We start from the raw sequence: 19,556 nt of genomic DNA on the forward strand, positions 1-19,556 counted from the left end.
AGAGCTTAGGAAATGTAAAAACCGCCGAATCTGTGGAAAAATCCAGTCCCCTGAGTAACGCAGGGCGAGGGAAATGATTGCTTTGACCACAGTGCCACTGACCGCGCTGTACCGTTACAAAGCCCTGAGGCAGAGCCCGGGAAAAGCAGCGCTGCTGTGAGGGAACCGTTCGGCGGTGCTGTGCTGCCCTCGCGCGGCTACTTTGGAAGTAGACCCATTTCCACCACTGAAGCAGGGCTCTTGGCCTGATTGTTTCCCCGGAGAGCGCAGTGATTTTTACAGCTGTTTCCACACCACTTGGAAACGTTCACTTAAAGCGGCTGAGGTGAACTGGGGAACCCTAAGGCAGTGCCATCTCGGGGCTCTGGCAGCACTGCGGGTGGCGAGCAGCGCTTGTCACGGTGCGGAAACAGAAGAGCAGCGCTGGAGGCTGCGGGGGCACCGCGCACTAAGCATGGGAAGGGATGAGATGGCCGCCATGACTCGGGGGCGGGGCTTCTCATCAGGCGGGAGGATGAGGGGCGGGGCTTCTTCGCAAGGCGGGAAGAGTGAGGGTGGGGCTTCTCCTCATGGCCTCGGCGCAGGGCGGGTCTTTTCGCGGCCGTTGGGCGGGGCTCACGCTGAAGGCGGGCGGCGGGACGGACGGGGTCCGCGGCGAGCGGCACACGTCACTTCCTCTGCGGAGAGCGCTGGCGCCGGGGACGGTCGGGTCGGGTCGGCGCGGCGGTGGCGGGGAGTGGCGCGGCGGGACGATGAGCGACAGCGGGGAGCAGAACTACGGCGAGCGGGTAATACTCGGAGCCTGAGCGCGCGGCCCGGCCGCCCCTCCCCTCACACGCACACTTCCTCCGGCTCCGGGCGGGTGGAGCGGCCGCCCCCGCGTCGCCGTCGGGGCGGAGCGGGAGGGGCGGCGGCGGCGAGGAGGCCGCTGAGGAGGGCCGGGGCCGGGCTCGACGCGGGAAGATGGCGGCGGGAAAGGAGGTGGGGGCGCGCGGCGGGGCGGTGAGGCGGCCTGGCGCCATCTTGGGCTGGTGACCGGGAGCGCCGAGAGGGACAAAATGGCCGAGGGCGGGCGGCGCGGGCCGGGCCCGGCGCTGCGGGGCGGCCTTCCCCGTGCTGCGGCTGTCCGCGGGCTGCCGCTCCGGTGGAAGGCGGCCCCTCGGGGCACGGGGCGGCTGTGGGGGCTCGGGGGCTTGGGGTGGGGAAGGGGAGCGGCGGAGCTGAGGAGGAACCCAGCCGCCTCTTTGTCCTTTGTTATCCTCCCCCAAAACTGCATCGCCATCCGCTTCTGGGGGGAGGTTTTCTACTGCAGTCGTTTCTCCTTTAATCTCCGAGGTCTGTAGCCCTTACTGCCGTGTTTTGCTTGTCTCAGCGTCAGTTTTTAACTTGCAGAGCGAGGAATTGTGGGGCTGGTAGGGAGCTCGGAGTTTAAACCTTCACTGCAGGGGTCAAAAGAATTGAAACGTAATAAAACTGAGGGGGGAGGGAAACTACAATGTCTTGTTGTATCTTTCTTTGAAAATGGCCTTTTTGCTACAGCAAAGCTTGGTAGGATGTGAGTGTTACTATTTCAGGGTAGGATAGGTCAGAAAGTTGTCATCCTTGGAGGCTAGAAAACGCTGGATGGAATTGGATACTGAAAACTGGTGTTAAGGAATAGACTTGTTCTGCCCCCAGTGCTCTTTTCTTCACAGTTCATGTCATTCTTATCCCAGGTGTGTTTCCCATTAGGGAGCATTGCATCTCGTGTACCCAGGGATTTCTGCATGTTAGTTTAAGTAGATTTAATTGCAGTTGTGCAAGTCAGGCTCAAAACCAGTTTAAGACAGTAGTTTAACTTTAGAGACACTTGTCAGGCTAACCTGCATAGAGCTTTATTTCTTTTTTTAGAATGGTAGGAAACATTAAGACCTTATTGTAGAGCCTTCTTGAAACATAATTTTGTAGAGTATGTCTGTTTTTGTATTTGTGTACTTTTATTTAAAAAAAAAAAGTAATGGACAGACCATCTTCATCGTGAACAAGGTTTAAAGTAAGTTGCAACTGACTAGAGCATGTTTAGAAGAATGTTATTCCTCTGTAACTGAGCTTTGACTCATAGGTAAGTTGTATGCAGTTGTTTGTAAAACTAAAAGGTGCAAAGCTGACAGATGCAGCCATTTAGTTAGAAGCTTGCTATTCTAGAGTAGGTGAGGGAGTGGCTTTTTGAGTGTTACTACCAATGTTGGTTAGTGTGTTTGTTTGAATAACCAAAACTTCTGTTTTAGTTGGTGGCCTTCTGTTTCCTTATGCTGCAAGCACCAAAATTTACTTGCAGAGTAGGAACTCTGCTTGGATGCATAACCGAGGTTATGACTTTACAGCTGTCTGTTAAGCTGTTGCAAGTCTGTGCTGCCGACAAGAGGTGTGTTCCTGCTTTCTCCCTTGTAGCAGTGTTTGTACAGTCAGATCTGGGAAACCGGATCAGCTGAATTTGTCTGATTCCATTTCCAGCTGTATGAGGTAGCCGTGAATACTCTGTCAGTTCTGGGGATGAAGAAGCAGTACTGGGTGCTTCCACAAGTAATGGCACTTGCTGTTTTGGAGGCAGCAGGAACTTAAACTGTCTTATGCCATAGTTTTTGTTTGTTTTCTGAATGTTTGCAGTCAAACTCTTTCTCAGCTTATGCTTCGTGATGAAATTAAACTCTAGAAACTTTAAAGCTAAAGAAATGATAACTTATTCAGTGATACATGGCTTCAAGCACCAGAATATTGGCAGCACACCATAACCAACTATGGCTGTTTCTGAAGACACTTTTGTTTTCATTCACTGTGCTCAGTACAGTGTGTAGCTAAGTAGGGCTGGAGAAAAGGCTGGTTGCCAGAAAGTCTTGCTTCCTCTGCCCCCTGCATGTTTGCAGCCTGCAGATAGCTATTCACCTTGTGAATTAATTGATGGTCTGGGAAGGTTAGAAGCAGTGTGGTCACACGATGCCACCAAGGTAGGTCGTGCTTTGTGCCTCCTCCCCCAGCTTCAGGCCACACCTCCTGGTAGGCAGTGCAGTATCCTGAGCTGTCAGAAAGTAATTTGGTTTTTTTTTTTTGCTGAGGGGCTTTTTTCAGTACTGAGTGATCAGTTGATCCTGTGCCTCAAAAGGACAAACAGAAGCTTTTTTCTTGTTTTTTTTTTTTTTTCTTTTTCTTGTTTTTTTTTTTTTTTTCTGTTTGACCCATTGGTAAATTTGGGAATAGCATGGCTGAGCGTGTGTGAAACTGGCACCCTGACACCTTGGATCAGTCTGCAGTCAGATTTGGTAATGCACAGTGGTAGGTTGTATGCCTTCCTTCAGGAGAACGAGTGGAAACACCTGAGTTGGTGAGGCTTTAGTATAAATAGTACCAGTAATACTGACTATTTAAGTTGTAAGACAAATCTACAGTTCTACAGTGTGAGGAAAAATTGGATTGGGAAGTAGAGATCTAACACAGTTCTGGTGCATACCATGCAGCTGCTTCTGCCTGTGGTGATTTTGTCTATGCTTCAGCTTTTCATGTTTAGAAACAGTAGCTTTTCAGTAAGGAGCATCAGCTTTGATTTGCTTACCAGAAGTACTTGAATATGGCAGGAACAATAGTGCCTGCTATATTTTCTTTTTCCCCATGGTGTGAGCCTGATGCATCTTTTTCTTTTTTTTTTTTTTTTTTTACGCTTGAAATTCACAAAGGAGCAAAAAGGAAAAGCAGGCAATGTGTTAAGACTAAAAGTAGTGGATATCCCAATATCTGTGAACAGTGGGGCAAGCTTATGTGGACCTTCAGCGGGTCACACAATGGGGCATAAAGTTTGGGGCTTGCAGATGAAGACATCAGCCATTAGCTTATGCTAATAGCACTTTCCTACTGTATTTCTTCAAAGCTTAATGACTTCCAAAAATCCTCAGAAGGGTGTGGGGGTGCTGCTGTGCGTGGTGCTCCTTGTTGCCTTCCTCCCACAGCAGTGAGCATTTCTTGTCCTGTCAGTCTGAGCCCTTCTGTCTCTGTGCATTGCTCCTTCTGCCTAGCTGAAGTCTGTCGAGAGGGTTATGTTCAGCCAGTAGTAGATTCCCTCAAAGGAAGAACGGCCTTAATTGTTGTTTCTTTGTGTGTAATCCCTTCTTCAAATCTTTTTCCAACTCTCTTCTTTTACATTTGCTCAGAACTCATCTACATGGGCTTTTTCTTTTGAAGGAAATAGCAGGTTTAGGGTAAACTAATTTGTAATTCAGGCCTCAGTATTTCCACTGCCTTTCACAGACTTGCTGAGTATGGTGGCAATGGCTTAAAACACCTTAATTGTTTTGGCAAAGAAGAACATGGCTTTGACTAACTTTGCTTTCTTCCTATTGCTCTTAGTATTAATTAATTAAAACTCTGCTTCACGCTGCAAGTTCCTTCTCTCTGAACTGTTATTTTACAGTAGGCAATTGTGAATAGCAAATCTCTGTTGTAAGTCACATGGAAGCAGCTTAAGTGCACTTAAACATTGGTTTAGCGAATGATTTTGTGAATGATACAGAATGCCCTCTAAGTTGAGTGTTGAGATTTAAGAGATGTTAGAGATAGATCGAATGTTTTTGAACAAATCCTGTCTGATTTGGAAAGAAACAACATGTCTGAAAGCCCTAATTAGCTCAGATTGTTACCAAAGCAGAGTGCATGTAAATAATAGAGCAGGTGGGATATTCTTGCAGGGCAGCATGTGAGTGTGTTGCTTTTTTGCACAGAAGTCTGTTTTCACTCTGGAAAACTCCCATTTGGAGGCGTGAGGCCTGCGTGTGTAACCGGTGCAGGCAGAGCAGCACGGCGAGCTGGGAGCACTCCCACAGGCTTACGGCCTGTAAGCACCTCCCAGAAAGCAACAGGGTTGTGGAAGGAAGTGGCTGACAGAGGAACTGCACTGCTTTCTGCATTCTTCTACTTTGAGGCATCTCTGGCTGCAGCAGGGGCTTAACTTGACTTCAGGCTCTTTTTTAAGTACGTGGTTCATAAAGTACCAAGTGTGGAAGTTTGCTCATGCTGGCATTGATCAGTAGGTCGCTAGTTGATCTGTGGTGCATTTGCTGTTAAATATAGGCATAAATAGCAAATTTAGTTACGTAGCGCTAAGCTTAAACTGAAATTGTCTATAAAATAACAGGGAAGTGGTAGATATGATTCTGCATATGTAGTAAAAGTCCAGAACATTTTTTTTTCTAGTTTCAGTTTTGGCACTAGATTTTATCCTGGAGTTTTTAAATATTCTTCATCCTGTTCTTTTTCTATTAAGGTTAATGTTGAAGAAGGAAAATGCGGAAGTCGCCATTTGACAAGTTTTATAAATGAGAATTATTTGAAGCTCAGGAATAAGTGAAGCTGAAATTTGAAAAAAAAGAAAGTGAATGCATGCTAATTATCAGACCAGAAGTCCCACTTGTAGAATATTGAGCAATTTGTGTGAAGTGGGGAAGATGAAAGAAGTCAGAATTTGAAACGGAAGAATGAAGAAAAGGAATAAAAATGAAGTTAAGATAAGAAGTAATCTGGAATCTGAAAGCACTACGCTAAGTAATTACTAGTCTGTTTATGTGTCCCTGTATATTTTGCTAAACATGCATGCATTATCTGTTTAATAGCAAAAGTACATGCAGGGTAAAGAAGTGTCTACCAGGGAAGAACTTCTTAAAAATCTAGGCAGTTCTAATGCCAACTGCCCGGACACATAGATATGAATTTTTACCATTTATTTCACTGGAGCTTGTTTACAGACCGTAGGTAAACCAGAACTCGTGTACAAATTAGGCTTTCAATATCTGCGTGCAGGAATCCCGTTCTGCTTCCAGAAGCGGAAGTGCTCATGGGTCTGGCAAGTCGGGGAGGCACACTCCTGCAAGATCTCGATCTAAGGAGGATTCAAGGCGTTCCAGGTCAAAGTCTAGATCCAGGTCTGAATCCAGGTGAGTTCCTTTTTACCTCTTCCTCCTCTTGGCGAGTCAGATGTCTTTGGATTATTATGGATTACTATGTCAGAGGTGAACTGAAGTGCACTGCAGCCCAGTTCTGTTACCGAGGGTCATTGGTGATGGTGCATACGCAAAGAGGCTTGTGTGGTTTCAGAATTTGAAAGCCGGATGATCAAGTTAGATCTTGTTGCAGCCCTTTTTGAGAAGCATTCTGCTTTGTAGGCCTGTATCTCTGCTGGTCTGGTTTGTAGTTGGCCTGCCTCTGAAGTTACTCTGCGAACAATGGCTAGCTTCTGAGCCTGATGCTCCAGGACCTCTGGGTTGTTTTATTTTCCTCTTCACTGGAAGAAACTGACATGTCACCACATCTTATGTGTTAGGTGACACTGTTCTTTTCTTCACTGGAAGCACTGATGTTTTAGAATAATTGCTGATTCGTTCTCTGAGAAAGAAGCACATAAGTATAATAAAAAACAGAACTGACCTGTCAGCATATAAACATGTTCTAATCGAACTTGAAATTGTCTGAAGAGCTCTAAAGATTGGGCAGCTTCCTAAGCTTCCAAAAAAGTTGTGGAGAAAGTAACTTTGTTATTTGTTCCGGAATTGAATGCATGAAAATGCTTCTAGGACTGCATTACCAGTCCTTTGACTTATCTGCTAAGCAGGCTGCAGGCAGTGACAGCATCCCCCTTGAAACCACTAACAGACTTCTTACTGAGACACAAAATATGCCCATGGTCCAAAAACAAGGCAGTAAACGTCAGGACTGCCCACTTGGCATTGGGCTTACCATGGGTGTTGTGCAGAGGGTACATAATTAAAAAGTAAGGATGAAGAGGCTACAAAGCCTGCAGAAGGGTGAATGGCATTATTTTCTGAAGAGTCTAGAGAATTCAGTGCCGAGTGCAGGATGAATGTATTGATGGTACCTTCAGTCATTTGTAAGCATTCAGAGGAGAAAAACAAACAAAAGCTTGGGTTTCAGTGGTAGCGTTTCCAGCTGAGCTGTTCACAATATGTTTTTGTGTGTAAGCTCTGAATTAGGTTTACCAGAGCCTCAGGGTCAGGGTGTGGGAGGGATAACATTTCTGGAAGACATCACGCAGTCACCCCCGATGGAAAATGATGATGTATACTGTGCTTAGGCTGGATTGTAAGGTTAGAATGAACAATCTGAAAGACTTTAATGGCAAGGTAAATACCTTCTCAAGAATGTTGACAGCAGAGGAACGAGGTTGTTCTTGCTGTATATTTCAGTCAGACACAACTGTCAAATCATACACTTAACCTGTAGTGCAAGAACAGAAATGTGAAGCTGAAGGAATGAATACTTGGTGTTGCCAGTAGTGATGGGATTGTAGGATGGCTCAGGAGAGGTCCTGTCCAAACTTCTGTTTCAGACAGACTACTCTGGGTTTGGATGGTGTTCTTGGAACTTCATACAGTTGGGCTTTTAAAGGCTCTGTGGGTAGAGACCACACATCTTCCTTGAGGAACCTTTTAGAGTGGCAAGCAAGTCAAGACCCAGCCCAGCATGTTCTTCTGCACCATAGTAACCCCTTGGGCTTCCTTAGTCTTTGAAGCGCTGCTTTTTGCTTGCAGAATAACCTCAATGCCATGTAGGAATGCAGCCTCACATAGTTTGAAATGCTGCTAGAGGCAAACACAAGAACTAGGCCTTCCAAGTCTTGCTGCTGTGATACAGTTTTTAAAGTAACCATGCAAATATTTCCATTTGCAAGGAACCTTTCAAATTGTACCATAGCATCTGACTTCTTTTTGATGAACAGCAGTAGGTGCTTATGACTGCCACAGCTTCCTGAGCATTTAACAGCTGTCCTGAAAATACCTACAGCTGGAAAAAACAAAAGGATCTTGTAAGCCTAAGATGGTTCGTTAGCAGAATTGTGAATTGTATGCAGAACCAGTATCCTCAAATCTTGATTTGAAGTGCCATCACTGTCATGAGCTCTGGCTCTCACCAGAGAGAGCACTGTGAAGTCTTTCATAGTGTGTGCTTCTTTCTGTTGCAAATATATTTTTGAGCTGCTAGCTTTATAAATGTGAACTTCTCTTAGGACCAAATCTGTGTCTTTGCATGTTTGTCCTTTGGGCTGTGGATGCTTTTGATTTGAAAAATCCAGAGCTGTTTTTCTTGAAGTTTTCATCAGCAAAACAACAGGTATTCTGCCCAGGCTTGTTGTCTTTGCCTGGTTCTTTGTAATGTCTAAGCAATCCTTGATGAAGGAACATGACTTTCAGCTGTGATGGTTTTGCAGCAGAGGAGAAAAATGGCAGTAGTGTTTAGCATTTAAGACAGCAATATGACCAGTGCCTATTTAAAGTAAGCCTTGTTCTCTCAGTGGTTTATCTAGCTTAGAAGGGTCTAGCTTTTGTTCATTGTAGTGGGTGCTTTCTGGAATGTGGAACATCGATTCTGTGTTTGTCTTCAGGCTTCCTGTACCAGAGGCTGAGATGTCGCTGTGTGCACATGCTGAGTTTCTCATTTTATTATTTCATTGTCTTTTTATACAATCTTCCCTGCCTCCGGGAGGTTCCCTCTTCTGTTTCTTTCAATATTTTGTTCTTATACCCCACCCACCTTCCCAATTACTTGTTCTCTGTGCATACCTAAGTGTTGTAATGGGACATGCTGAAGTCGTTTCTTCTGGAAGTGTATGTATTCTTCAAGCTGGGGAAGGCAAGACTTGCTGGGCTCACTTCTGAACAGGTCAAAGACAGATGCTTAGCTGGTGACAAAACCTGATAGTGGATGAAGCTGTTAAATGCTCAGGAGGGAGTAAAAAGTGGCTTGGATCAAGAGCATCGTTTGTCCCAGGGCAGTGTTTGGGCTACTGTGTGACACCTAGTCCTGCAGCAGTGGCTTCTGAGCTCAGTCGGCTTCCACAAAAGGGGAAGAGCGTTCAGGCCCAAATAAGAGCATGAAGATGAGTAACTTATGGCTAAGGACCTTTGGATATTAAACTGTTCAGTGCACTTCTTAGTCTTGCAGCCATTTTCTTTGTAGCTGCATGGAATGCAGGTCATTCAGTGACTGCAAACAGCACACCACACTTGGGTGTAGCTGCTCCAGCGCCTGCCTAGCTGTTCAGGCAGGGCTGTCTGCACTGGGAGAGCTGAGGGCTTAGTTGAAGGAATTGGAGTGTTCATTGGCCTCACGGAGCTGGTGCTGTCACTAAACACTTCTAAGTAGAAGCAGGCTGAAATTTGTGAGCAGTTGCACCTCTGCCTAAATACACTTGAATGGTGAACATGTAAACGTGTACGAACAGCTAATGTTAAATAACTGTTAAAACAGTAAAAGGTAAATAAGTGTACTACCACTTAACTTCTTCAGTCCTGTTAAGCTCTGTTTTGGGGGCGTGTTGCAGATTCCTGTGTTTGTCATTATGAACTCTTTAAAAGAAATATTTGTCTATCTGTGTCATTGAAGGCAGTGCTATTCTGAGTGCTAGAGTGAACAGAAGTGTGCACCTCTCCAGTTGTGCATGTGACAGCCACCTTTGCTGTTAATTCCTGTTCCTTCTTTCTACTAAGTCTTTGGGAGAGAATTTTCAGCTATTTTATTGTTACTTAAATACTGCTGTAAGTGCTGTGAATGTTCTGGGCAAAGCAAGTTCGAAGTTTTTTGAGGAATCAAAAGCCAACCAAAATGTTGAAGCCCCTCTTTTTCAGTAATACGTTAAGACCGAGAGATCGGTCCTTGAGATTAATGACTCAATTGATCGTAGCTTAATCACGTGCCACCACAGGTTCTTAAAATACATTTATTCAGACTTCTGCTTATGACTATCTGAGGTACTTTTGCAGGGTTCTGGAAGAAAAACACTGTCCCTCTTCTTTTTTCCTCAGATCTAGATCCCGGAGGAGTTCCCGCAGGCACTACACCAGGTCACGCTCTCGTTCCCGCTCTCACAGGAGGTCCAGAAGTAGGTCGTACAGTCGCGATTACCGGCGGCGGCACAGTCACAGCCATTCCCCCATGTCTACTCGCAGGCGCCACATTGGGAACAGGGTACGTGTGCTCTACCTGTAGATGACTGCTGCGTATCTTCAAATCCGTGCATTCGTTCGTCTTCCTTTTCCGTGGAATGCAGCCTGCTGAGGTGTGTTGGAAAGATGAGTGCTGGCAGTGCAGGCTGGTGTTGGTGTGCCTGCTGTAGTAAACGAGCAGATGGATGCAGTGAGGGCAGAGGTAGGATTAGGAGGGAGAGGCATTTGTCTTCCCTAGATCTAGAAAGTCTGGAAAACTAAAACATTTAATTTAAAGCTGGCTTAGTGGCTCATTAAGTAAGAGCTTGTAAAGCAACTAGAAAGCTGTTGAATCTCGGGTGACTGAGAGCAGTGGGATTCCAGCTAAAGCTGGCGAGGAAGCAATGGCTAAAATGTATGACGTGATCCATGCCTCTCTGTATCCACATTCAGTAGTCACCAGCATGTCTTTGGAGCAAAGACAGTATTTTTTTGTGTGTGCTGCCTCTATGGTTGGTACAGGGCTTCTGGAAATACAAAGTATTTCTATGAGAGAAGGATTTATGTCTGTAGGATTGATTAGAAGTGTCTCCTTCAATTTAACCCGGCTGTGGTCTCAGCAGTGTGTTTTTGTTGAAGCTCTGACAAATACAAACTTGTGCTATTCCTGGTGTAGCAAACACGGGTGTTTATTCTGATGCTTCTCTCTTCCTTTAGGCAAATCCTGATCCAAATTGTTGTCTTGGTGTGTTTGGGTTGAGCTTGTACACCACAGAACGAGATCTGAGGGAAGTCTTCTCCAAGTATGGTCCAATTGCTGATGTTTCCATTGTGTACGATCAGCAGTCTCGACGTTCAAGGGGATTTGCATTTGTGTACTTTGAAAACGTTGAGGATGCTAAGGAGGTAAGTTGCTGTGGCATGGACTGTGTGGGATGTTTGCTGTGTTTTTGGTTGCTGGGATGTATGTTTTATACCAGGATGTAGCCTGGGTAACTCACTGCTTGACCTTAAAATGTGACACAGGAACCTCTTGTGTTAATTGCTTTCACTAGATGAAATAAGCATAACGCAAGCTAATTCAACGGTATCTTCCCTGCATTCTCAGAGCCTAAAATGTACTTCAGACCTCATGATAAAATGTCAGTGTTTGCTCAAAAGAGGCATCCTTTGTATTAGAGGAAATAGTGCAAGGCTATGATTCTGGTGTCTGTGTGGACTGGCTTGTATAATTCACAGAAGCAAACATCAACCTACTGTAGTGTGAACTGCCAACAAGAAAAGGAAAATAGAAACACGTGCTCTCTTTTCTCTTAATTGTGTTCTTCCAAAATTCCATATGTGATCTTCTGTTTAATGTTAAGAGTACCCCAGACTGGTATTTCAGTGTTCTCAAATGCTCAGGTGCCCTAGGGAAGCATTAACATGCATTCTGCTTGCTTCTAGTGCTTCAGTTGTAAAGGGGGGAGAAAATTTCACCTAACAGTAAAAGGCCAGACAGGCTTTGTATTGAAATGATGTCTCTGCTGAACAACAAATTACTGAATATATGCTTAACAATTGCTACAGAATGATCAGAGAAAGGAGCTTGTTAAGTGTATAAGTCTGCCCTCAGACCTGCCCTGGATAGTGCTTTGATTAGGCTTATCTTGTGCATAAATTCCACTTTGTACCATCTGAGTGGCTATTTTTTTTCCCCCTGAAATTTGGCATAAGACTTCCATGGTAAACTGAAGCTTTGAATGTCAGCTGTCCTACATGGCAGGAAAAACAAAAACTATTTCAAATATTTTGTTGAGTATTTGCTTGTGATTCAGTTATTACTGTAGTCAAGGTTAGGGCAGGGTTTGAGGATGTCTTTTGGAGCAGTGGGGGGCTTCTGTGCTGTGTGTGAAGTTCCGTGTTGGAGCAGCTAAGATTCCTCGTAGAAGCATTTTCAAAGGCTCTTCTTGATCATACCAGAAACAGTGAAACAAGTGGTAAATTATGTTCCTCACAGACACTTGACACAATATAAGTCGTGTTTAAGTAATTACTGAAGCTTATAGCCACGTAGCCTAGGATGTCTTAGCTTTTAGGCTCAGATAAATGTGAGGCATAAGCGAAATTTAGAACTGCCTTAACTGAGATTTTTTAGGGCTTTTCTTAATATTCCAAGCAGTGGTTAGGAATTTGTGTAGGTAGTAAAGTTCATACCTCCAGCTAACTGTATTTTATCTGTGCCTAGGCTAAGGAACGTGCCAATGGAATGGAGTTGGATGGAAGAAGAATCCGGGTAGACTTTTCCATAACAAAAAGACCTCACACACCTACCCCTGGAATCTACATGGGAAGACCCACTTAGTAAGTTACTACTGTGGCTTTTTTTTCCCCTGGAAGTGTAAGGGTCAGGATACATCGTATCCTGTATTCTAAAAAACAAAATAACAGCAGCAAAACAATTTGTCAGTGGCTGATCTGAGGTCAGTCTAGGTTACAGTAAGCAGAAACTTGTGTCCATTAGTTAAGCAGTCCAAATGTAAGTTGTCTACACATTTAAGCCTGCAGTAAGAATTTTGGAGGATTTCTAAATTATTTCATGTTGTTTCTGAATGGTGGATGTTTCCCTGTGTGCTCTCAAATACCAGTGGCTTCGCAAGCTCTAGTTTTCCAAGTGTCCCTCAACAAATACTACTGTGCAGCTCTGCTGCAGTTTGCCCTATCCATAGTGTACACATTTGACAAAGTTACCAGCAATGTGAGTTGTTTTCCCAAGTAATCTTTCAGTTGTTTTCCCGAGATTTTCTGCTTACAGTGCTGTTGGCTGTGTATTGGTGTTGTATTGAGGCTCTAAGTTTATCTTTTTTAATAGAGAAATTCTTCCAAAAGCTTCCTGGGAGTTAGAAGTGAATGAGGAGTTGGTGCAGGCACATAGAATTCCTTGTGTGCCTGCCTTAAAACGTTGAGGGGTTTCAGAACAAAGAGGACAGTAGCTGCTTTAAAGATGCAGCATTTTAAACAGCGCTGTTACGTAGTTCTGTTTCCATCCACAGCACTGGGAAGCACTCACACCATCACTTCAACTGTGAGAATGGGGGCCAGTGACTTAAGTCAGTTAAAATGACACATGCTTGACTGACTGCATTGCAAACAGAATTGATTGATTTGTTATTAAGTGAAATTGTCTGTTGTCACTTGCAGTGGCAGCTCCCGGCGGCGGGATTACTATGACAGGGGATATGACAGAGGGTACGACGATCGTGACTATTACAGCAGGTCATACAGGTGAGGCAACGGCTGCAGTGCTGAACTGCTTCGCCTCCATTCTGCCACTGTGTGCCACGATATTTCTGTGCTCATTCTAATTGTGGGATCTCGGTACGAAAATGGCTGGTCAGTACAAATGAGGTTGTTCAGATATGAGAAATGCTTTGTGCTGTTTAACTTGAGCGTGGTTTGTTCTGCATTGCTTTTTTTAATTTATGGAAAACAAAGTACCGTTCTCTGCACTCACATTTTTTTTTAAATGCTCTTTTTTTTTTTCCTTTTCCATTGTTAAAATGATGGGAATACAGGTGCTGATCTGATACTTGAGTTTGCATTTTAATGCCAAATTTAAATTAGTTTTTGAATGTAATAGACAATGGGTAGGATGCTTCAGTACTCACCATTATCCCCTATGAACAATTATGACATCTCAAATGTTGCCAAGGCAAAGAACCAGGTCTTACAGGATTGCTTGTTCTGTACTGGAAGTTTGTTTGGCAAGGCTTTTTTTAGCATACCGTTATCAGCTCAGATGAAGATGTTCTACTGCAGGCACTTGGGCTTCTTATTTCTGTCTGCAGTCTTGGGTTTTCAATAGTACAGTAGTTAACTTCTCTGAAAGTGCTGAATTTCCAGGTGGCAACATAGATTGCTGGGGGGCTAGTAAAGTTGGTAGAAAATCTGTTGAAAACTTGGTTGGCACTTAATTGGTTTTGGTGACACAGCTGGCTTTATATTCTGTGTTCTCTATTACGGAACACAGGAGGAGTTGTGTCATGTGAAATTCCTAGAATTTGACTCAGACACGTCAAATTGGACACGAAGATGACACTTCATTTTTTTTTATCTAATTGCCCAATGTACCTTTGGTTGCAGAATCATAGAGCCGTTCTGAGTTGTTTGCTGTGCTTTAATGCATCAGCACTGGGTACATCTGTGACGGTTGCTTGATGACAGTGTTTGGAGAAGCACGAGTTTGAATTACGTTCTCTTATAGCTCACAGACAATGAACAATCTAAATCCTTGCAGTGTGCTCTTCTGGATGTAGAAGAAAATGTTCTGTGTTTACATTTGTATGGTCCTGAGGACATTCGTATGTCACTGAGGACAGCCGTCTCCTCTTTCCTCTCCTACTGCTCGCAAACACTTGTTTTTCCCAGCCTGTCATTGTGGATTTGGTCTGTTTCTCTCTTCCCTGCCTAGCTGTGCTTCTGCACTGCAGGGGCCAGGGGGAGGATCAAGGTGCCTCTGCATCATGACAGTGAATGCTGGAGACATGAGTGCTTTGCTCATAGTTCTGGGAAAGAGTATTTTCTGCCTTTAACAATCCATTTCCGTGCTACGTCAGTGGCTTTGAACATCCTGGAGAAATGCATGCCTGTTATCAAGGTTAAGCTGCTACAAGGACAAGATGTATTGGTTTTCATCTTGCCAGCAATTGTACATAAGCTTCCACATGAAGTAGATGAGACCCAAAAGTAGCTCTTTGACCAAGCATTCTGCACAAGGTACAAAAAATTGACAATTATCCTCATCTTGCTTAATGTCCTGAAGATAATGAAATGAAAGCTAGCAGGCAAAACAACTGAAGCAGCTCCCAGAAATGTTGGGGAACAGAGAAGTCTGTTTCTCCCATTTTTTTCATTCTTCCTTCTGGGGGGAATTGTGATAAACTTATAAAAATGGCAAAAGCATACAGAGACCAGCAAAAAACAGGGCTATAGAATGTTTGGTAATAGTTTTATGTTGTCAGTTTCTTGAACTTGCTCGTGGTACAGATCTCCTTTTACAAAGGATTTATCAAGGTTTTCTGGCTGTACTTTTTTTTAAGTTGTAACTTACTCCTCCTTTAGATTCCTCACTTTAGATTATGGTATAACATGTCTTCTTGTGGTTCCTGATGGTGAACTGTGGCTCAGATCTTTTTGTAAAACATTATCAGAAGTTTGAATTTTTTCCCTTCCGAGAGCATTCTACTGAGAATAGATGCAGAGACTGAGATTGACTGTGTACAAAGAAGAGTATGTGAATTAGGGGAGGAAAAGCAGGCCTGCAAGAAGTGAACTGCTTCAGTTGGTGCTGATTTTAGTGCTAGCAGGATTCATAGCCACGCGTTGGTTCAGCTCTTGCAGGCAGTTGTGCTCCTGGCGATGTTCTGACCTTCCTGTGTGCTCTCCCATTCTGTGTCTGTCATGTGATATTCAGGGCTTTGGGGTGGAAATACTCAGAGTATTGACAGTTCTGCAAGAGTGATTTCCGTTCCCTAAAATAACAAATCTTTGTGAAGCTCAATGCAGAACCTTTCTAATATCTTCTCAGATACTGATACAGCAGGTAAAGCAGATATGAAAAGATTGAAAGTAAGCCACAGATGTTTGCACGTGTCTGCTTTACAAATACCATGGTCTTTTCTAGTTAAATACTTAGTAATTATCCTGCAGGTATTGCTTGTTTGAAGGAGAGAGCAGAGTAGTGTTGCATAAGCTGTGGGTTTTCCCTTGAATAAGGGAAATGGGGTAAATAAATTGTAAATCCTGAGTTGCAAGTGTTACACAGTAGTGCTTAACCCTAGAAAGTCAATGAGCAATAATTACTTTACGTTTTCTTCCTTATTTGCTTTCTGTGCAGTGAAACTTGAAGGGAAATACAATGCAGGATGGAGTTATCATGCTAAAGTTTTTCTCATGTTGCTGTGGAATACTCAGCCTGCAAAATAGGGATGCAAAATAATGCACACTGCCTAATCTTCCAAATGGAGAAACTTTGCTTTGGGGGGAAAAAGTAAAATAGGAGACCTGTTGGTTGGAAATGTAGTGGATTTTTCTTGACTATCGTATGATTGCTGCCTTTTTGAGCTGTGATAGTCACACCTGCTCCATAATCCAAACTTGATTCAGTAATGCTTTGCTATATCTAAATCTGTGGAAGTAGCAGATCAGCCACTGAATATTGTGTAAGTATTATAACCTGTTGTTCAGTTCCAGGTGACTTCTGTACAAGAAGTTGTTCTGGAGATGCCCTGTTTAAGCGTGATGAAGTGTTAAGGGTGTCTACCTCAGCTGTGGTGTCACCTTGGTCATCTTTCCTTAGCAATCTGATTTTCAAGGCTTAAATAAATAAAATTGCATGCTTTGAATGGATAAGCATCTGAGAATGGAAATGCTTTTAAAAGCAGAGGCTTCATACTGCTCTGAAATCACTATTTGTTGAAGAGTATGATGTAAAACGCAGTATTGGCCAGCGGAGTGCAAGACCTCTGCAGCTGCACCTTGCCACCTTCAGTATTTGGTGTTCAGCTAACACCTGGGAGTCAAAAATGAAGGTAGTAGGGAAGTAACAAAGTATTTATCTAGTTAAGCTACCAAATGTTTTCTTCTCTTCACTTTATCATATGATTGAGCGTGTTTTTTACTTGCATGGTGAGCTTCTTTGTTAAATTTTCAAAACTGTTCTGCTTCTGTCTTCACAGAGGAGGAGGTGGAGGAGGAGGAGGAGGATGGAGAGCTGTTCAGGACAGAGATCAGTTTTACAGGTATGCCAGGAAAGCTTTTGGTGTCCAGTAAAAAATGGAAACGTTCTTCTGCGCAGCATCTTTGGGATGTTTGAATTGAGTTTGAGGATATCTTCAAATGCAGTAAGAGCAACTGGGCTACTGTTGAATGCTTGAGAATCTTGGATGAGCAGTGGAATTTATTTCAAAGGCTTCCTCATTATGTGAAGGGGTGAGGTTAGTATGGGGGCAGGTTAGTGCAGCTTTACACAAGAAAAACTTGTGATCTGTGCCAAGAAGTTAATGTCCTGAATAGTTTTTGTGAATGACTATTAAAGGGATTGGAGAAACTAGGTAAGGAACTGAGAAACTTGTGGTTGGATTGAAAAGGTATCCCAGAATTGTTCATCCAGACGAGTATTTCAAACTCAAAGTGTGATTGGGCTTTTAATTTGGGTGTTTGGGATGCTTTTGGCTTGAAACAGAAAACTCATATGTGTAAAATGTGAATGTGAATTCTCCTAGTGAATGTAGGAGAGCTTATTTCCTTTACTAGTCCATTGTAATATCAATCTGGCCCTTTATTCACAAAAAGACTATTTGAGTTTTAATAAAGGTTTGCTTTTTCTCCAGTAGAAGCATTGATCAGGTCTTCATACTCTCGTTAGCTTTCCTCAGTACGCTATTGATTGAGATAACAGTATCTGCATAGAGCTGCTGCCACTCATCAGCACGGGGTTTAACAGAGGGGCTGTTTCTGTGGCCTTGTTTTGCAGGAGGAGATCACCATCCCCATATTACAGCCGAGGGGGCTACAGATCTCGATCCAGATCTCGGTCCTATTCACCTCGTAAGTAATTCTAGAGTTCTCGTGTCAAAAGCTCATTTCCACTTCTCAGCTTCTTCCTTTGAGCTTTCCCATCCCTAATGGCTTTAGTGTGGTTGTATTTATGTTGTTATGAATCACAGTTCCCTTTAAAGTTACATTGAGCAAGTGGCAACCTTGAGGGTAGAGCAAATATTTAGTTTGCAACAAAATAAACTAGGTAATGCTGCTTTTTTTTTTTCTTTCTTGGTAGTGCTTCTTTCTTGGGAACTCAGATTGGGCAGCAGTTTGTAGCATGTTGAGAGTTTGGTGAAGTGTAGAACAACAAAGCTGAACTCACAGGTTTGGATATTGGGACTAAATTTGCTGATGCAACATGGAAAAGAGGAGGCTAACTTAAGCCAGCATCTAAATGGTGCTTTTGTCAAAGCAGCTTATTTGCATGACAGATAAAGCTGTATTTTGGCAGAAAGTTAAAGATGCAATAGCATTCCTAGCATATTCCCCTCGTAATGGATACACTTAGGATGAATGTGCTGTGTTCTCAGCATTCTCGTATTTACCGTCTGTGTCCAAAGGAAGACAGGTGGGACCGTGCTTTTACTGATACTGACTTTGGGGTGGGAATACTCAGAGTATTGACAGTTCCAGCAAGAGTGATTTCCGTTCCCTAAAATAACAAATGTTTGTGAAGCTCGCTGCAGAACCTTTCTAGTATCTTGTAAGAAGTATCTCTGATATGACTGTGCTTTTACTGATAGATGGGGAAACTGGCTTCAGCCCCAGTTACAGTGCACATACCTGCTGTGTGCTGAAATGTCAGCCCTGCGTGTGTCTGACATGATTGGGCTTACAGAACAGTGCTGATGTTAAGCGTTGACAGGCAGATCATTGGGCACTTAGGAAATTGATGCAGACTGGAGGTGTGCAAATGAAATCAGAACTTTGAAGATCTGCTAGTGTTTGGAAGTCTAATCCTGTGTATTTTTTTTCTTTCAGGTCGCTATTAAAGCATGACATGTAGAGGAATTTCTAGCTACAGCCTTTGAGTTGAAATTGCGAGTTTGTGGACAATATTTTTATTGTCTCTTCTGTTTAAACAAGTGAACAGTGCCTAGTGAATAGGTGACTTTTACACCTTTTATGAAGAATACTTCTGTGATGCTGTTTCATTCTGCATATTTGTGTAGTTTGGTGCTTTGTTCCAAGTTGTGTTTTGAAAGGAGTATGTTTTGCATGTATTTTTTTAGTCTCAATTTTGACTCCTGAAAGGTTTCTATTGTAAAAACAAACTGTTCAGTTAGTTTTTTTCTACTGATTCCAAGGTATTCTAAAGATCAAAACCTGTGTAAAGTGCTTTCAAAAAGTGAAAAATAAAATAAAAAAGTTTGATTTTTTTTTTTCCCTGTGCTTTTGACAAGTATAAGTTATGGGTTGAAAAGAGGCTCCCACACGTACACGATATTCCATAACCTATGACACAAAGTTCATTAGTGAAGTTCACACAAAGGTTGTGTTGTTGGGTAATTGTTTTCTAATTGTGATACCTTCAGGTATGTAAACCCAGTGCGTAGAGATGTCCATGTGTAACGTGCACAGTAGCAGGAGGAAGGAACAGCACTCAGTGATGGTGTGCACATGGAGCAGCACAACTTAGCAACCTACGGTAATGCTGCTGAGCTTTGGGTGGGGGGGGTGAGCTGCTAGCAGATGCTTTATCCCACGTAAGATGTAATCCTCTAAGGAGAGCTCAAAAGGGGGAGAGGGTTTCCTGGGAAGTAAATAGCTGCACGCTTACGAAAGGCACACAGACCGTGTTGATTTTTTTCCTTTTGAAAGTCCATCTTTACCTGCATATGTGGGTAAAATGATGGAGGCGGTATGACTCAGTGCTTTCCTTTCCATTTTCTACTCAAAACAGTCAGAAGTGCCATTTGTGCCTACTAGGATTCATGAATATCATACACATAGAGGGAGACTACTTGCAAGATTTGGGAACAATGTGGAACTACATCTAACTAGAGCAGCCCCCATCCC

The 19,556-nt window shown here is 43.3% G+C and overlaps 1 protein-coding gene across 5 annotated transcripts; it reads left to right on the forward strand.

The window, feature by feature from the left end:
• The first annotated feature begins 648 nt into the window (after positions 1-648).
• TRA2B (transformer 2 beta homolog) lies at positions 649-18,918 on the forward strand. 5 transcript variants are annotated; one of them, XM_052685340.1, is made up of 9 exons: positions 649-788; positions 5,821-5,954; positions 9,837-9,999; positions 10,674-10,862; positions 12,184-12,299; positions 13,137-13,220; positions 16,673-16,735; positions 17,470-17,543; positions 18,519-18,918. In XM_052685340.1, exons 1-9 carry the CDS (start codon positions 753-755, stop codon positions 18,527-18,529), a joined length of 870 nt encoding a protein of 289 aa, XP_052541300.1. In that variant the 5' UTR covers positions 649-752; the 3' UTR covers positions 18,530-18,918. The 5 variants fall into 5 exon arrangements, with proteins under 5 accessions (XP_052541300.1, XP_052541301.1, XP_052541303.1 ...); XM_052685344.1 differs by lacking the exon at positions 649-788 and adding an exon at positions 963-981; XM_052685341.1 differs by lacking the exon at positions 18,519-18,918 and having other exon boundaries at positions 17,470-17,551.
• Positions 18,919-19,556: the final 638 nt, after the last annotated feature.

The sequence above is a fragment of the Tympanuchus pallidicinctus genome, unplaced genomic scaffold (genome assembly GCF_026119805.1).
Source record: "Tympanuchus pallidicinctus isolate F22 unplaced genomic scaffold, pur_lepc_1.0 scaffold22, whole genome shotgun sequence".
Taxonomy (NCBI): domain Eukaryota; kingdom Metazoa; phylum Chordata; class Aves; order Galliformes; family Phasianidae; genus Tympanuchus; species Tympanuchus pallidicinctus.

Coding starts and splice junctions, on each gene's coding strand:
- TRA2B (XM_052685340.1), top strand. CDS start 753: ATGAGCGACAGCGGGGAGCAGAACTACGGCGAGCGG. Junction 13,221..16,672: donor TATTACAGCAGGTCATACAG/GTGAGGCAACGG, acceptor CTGTCTTCACAG/AGGAGGAGGTGGAGGAGGAG. Junction 16,736..17,469: donor GACAGAGATCAGTTTTACAG/GTATGCCAGGAA, acceptor CTTGTTTTGCAG/GAGGAGATCACCATCCCCAT.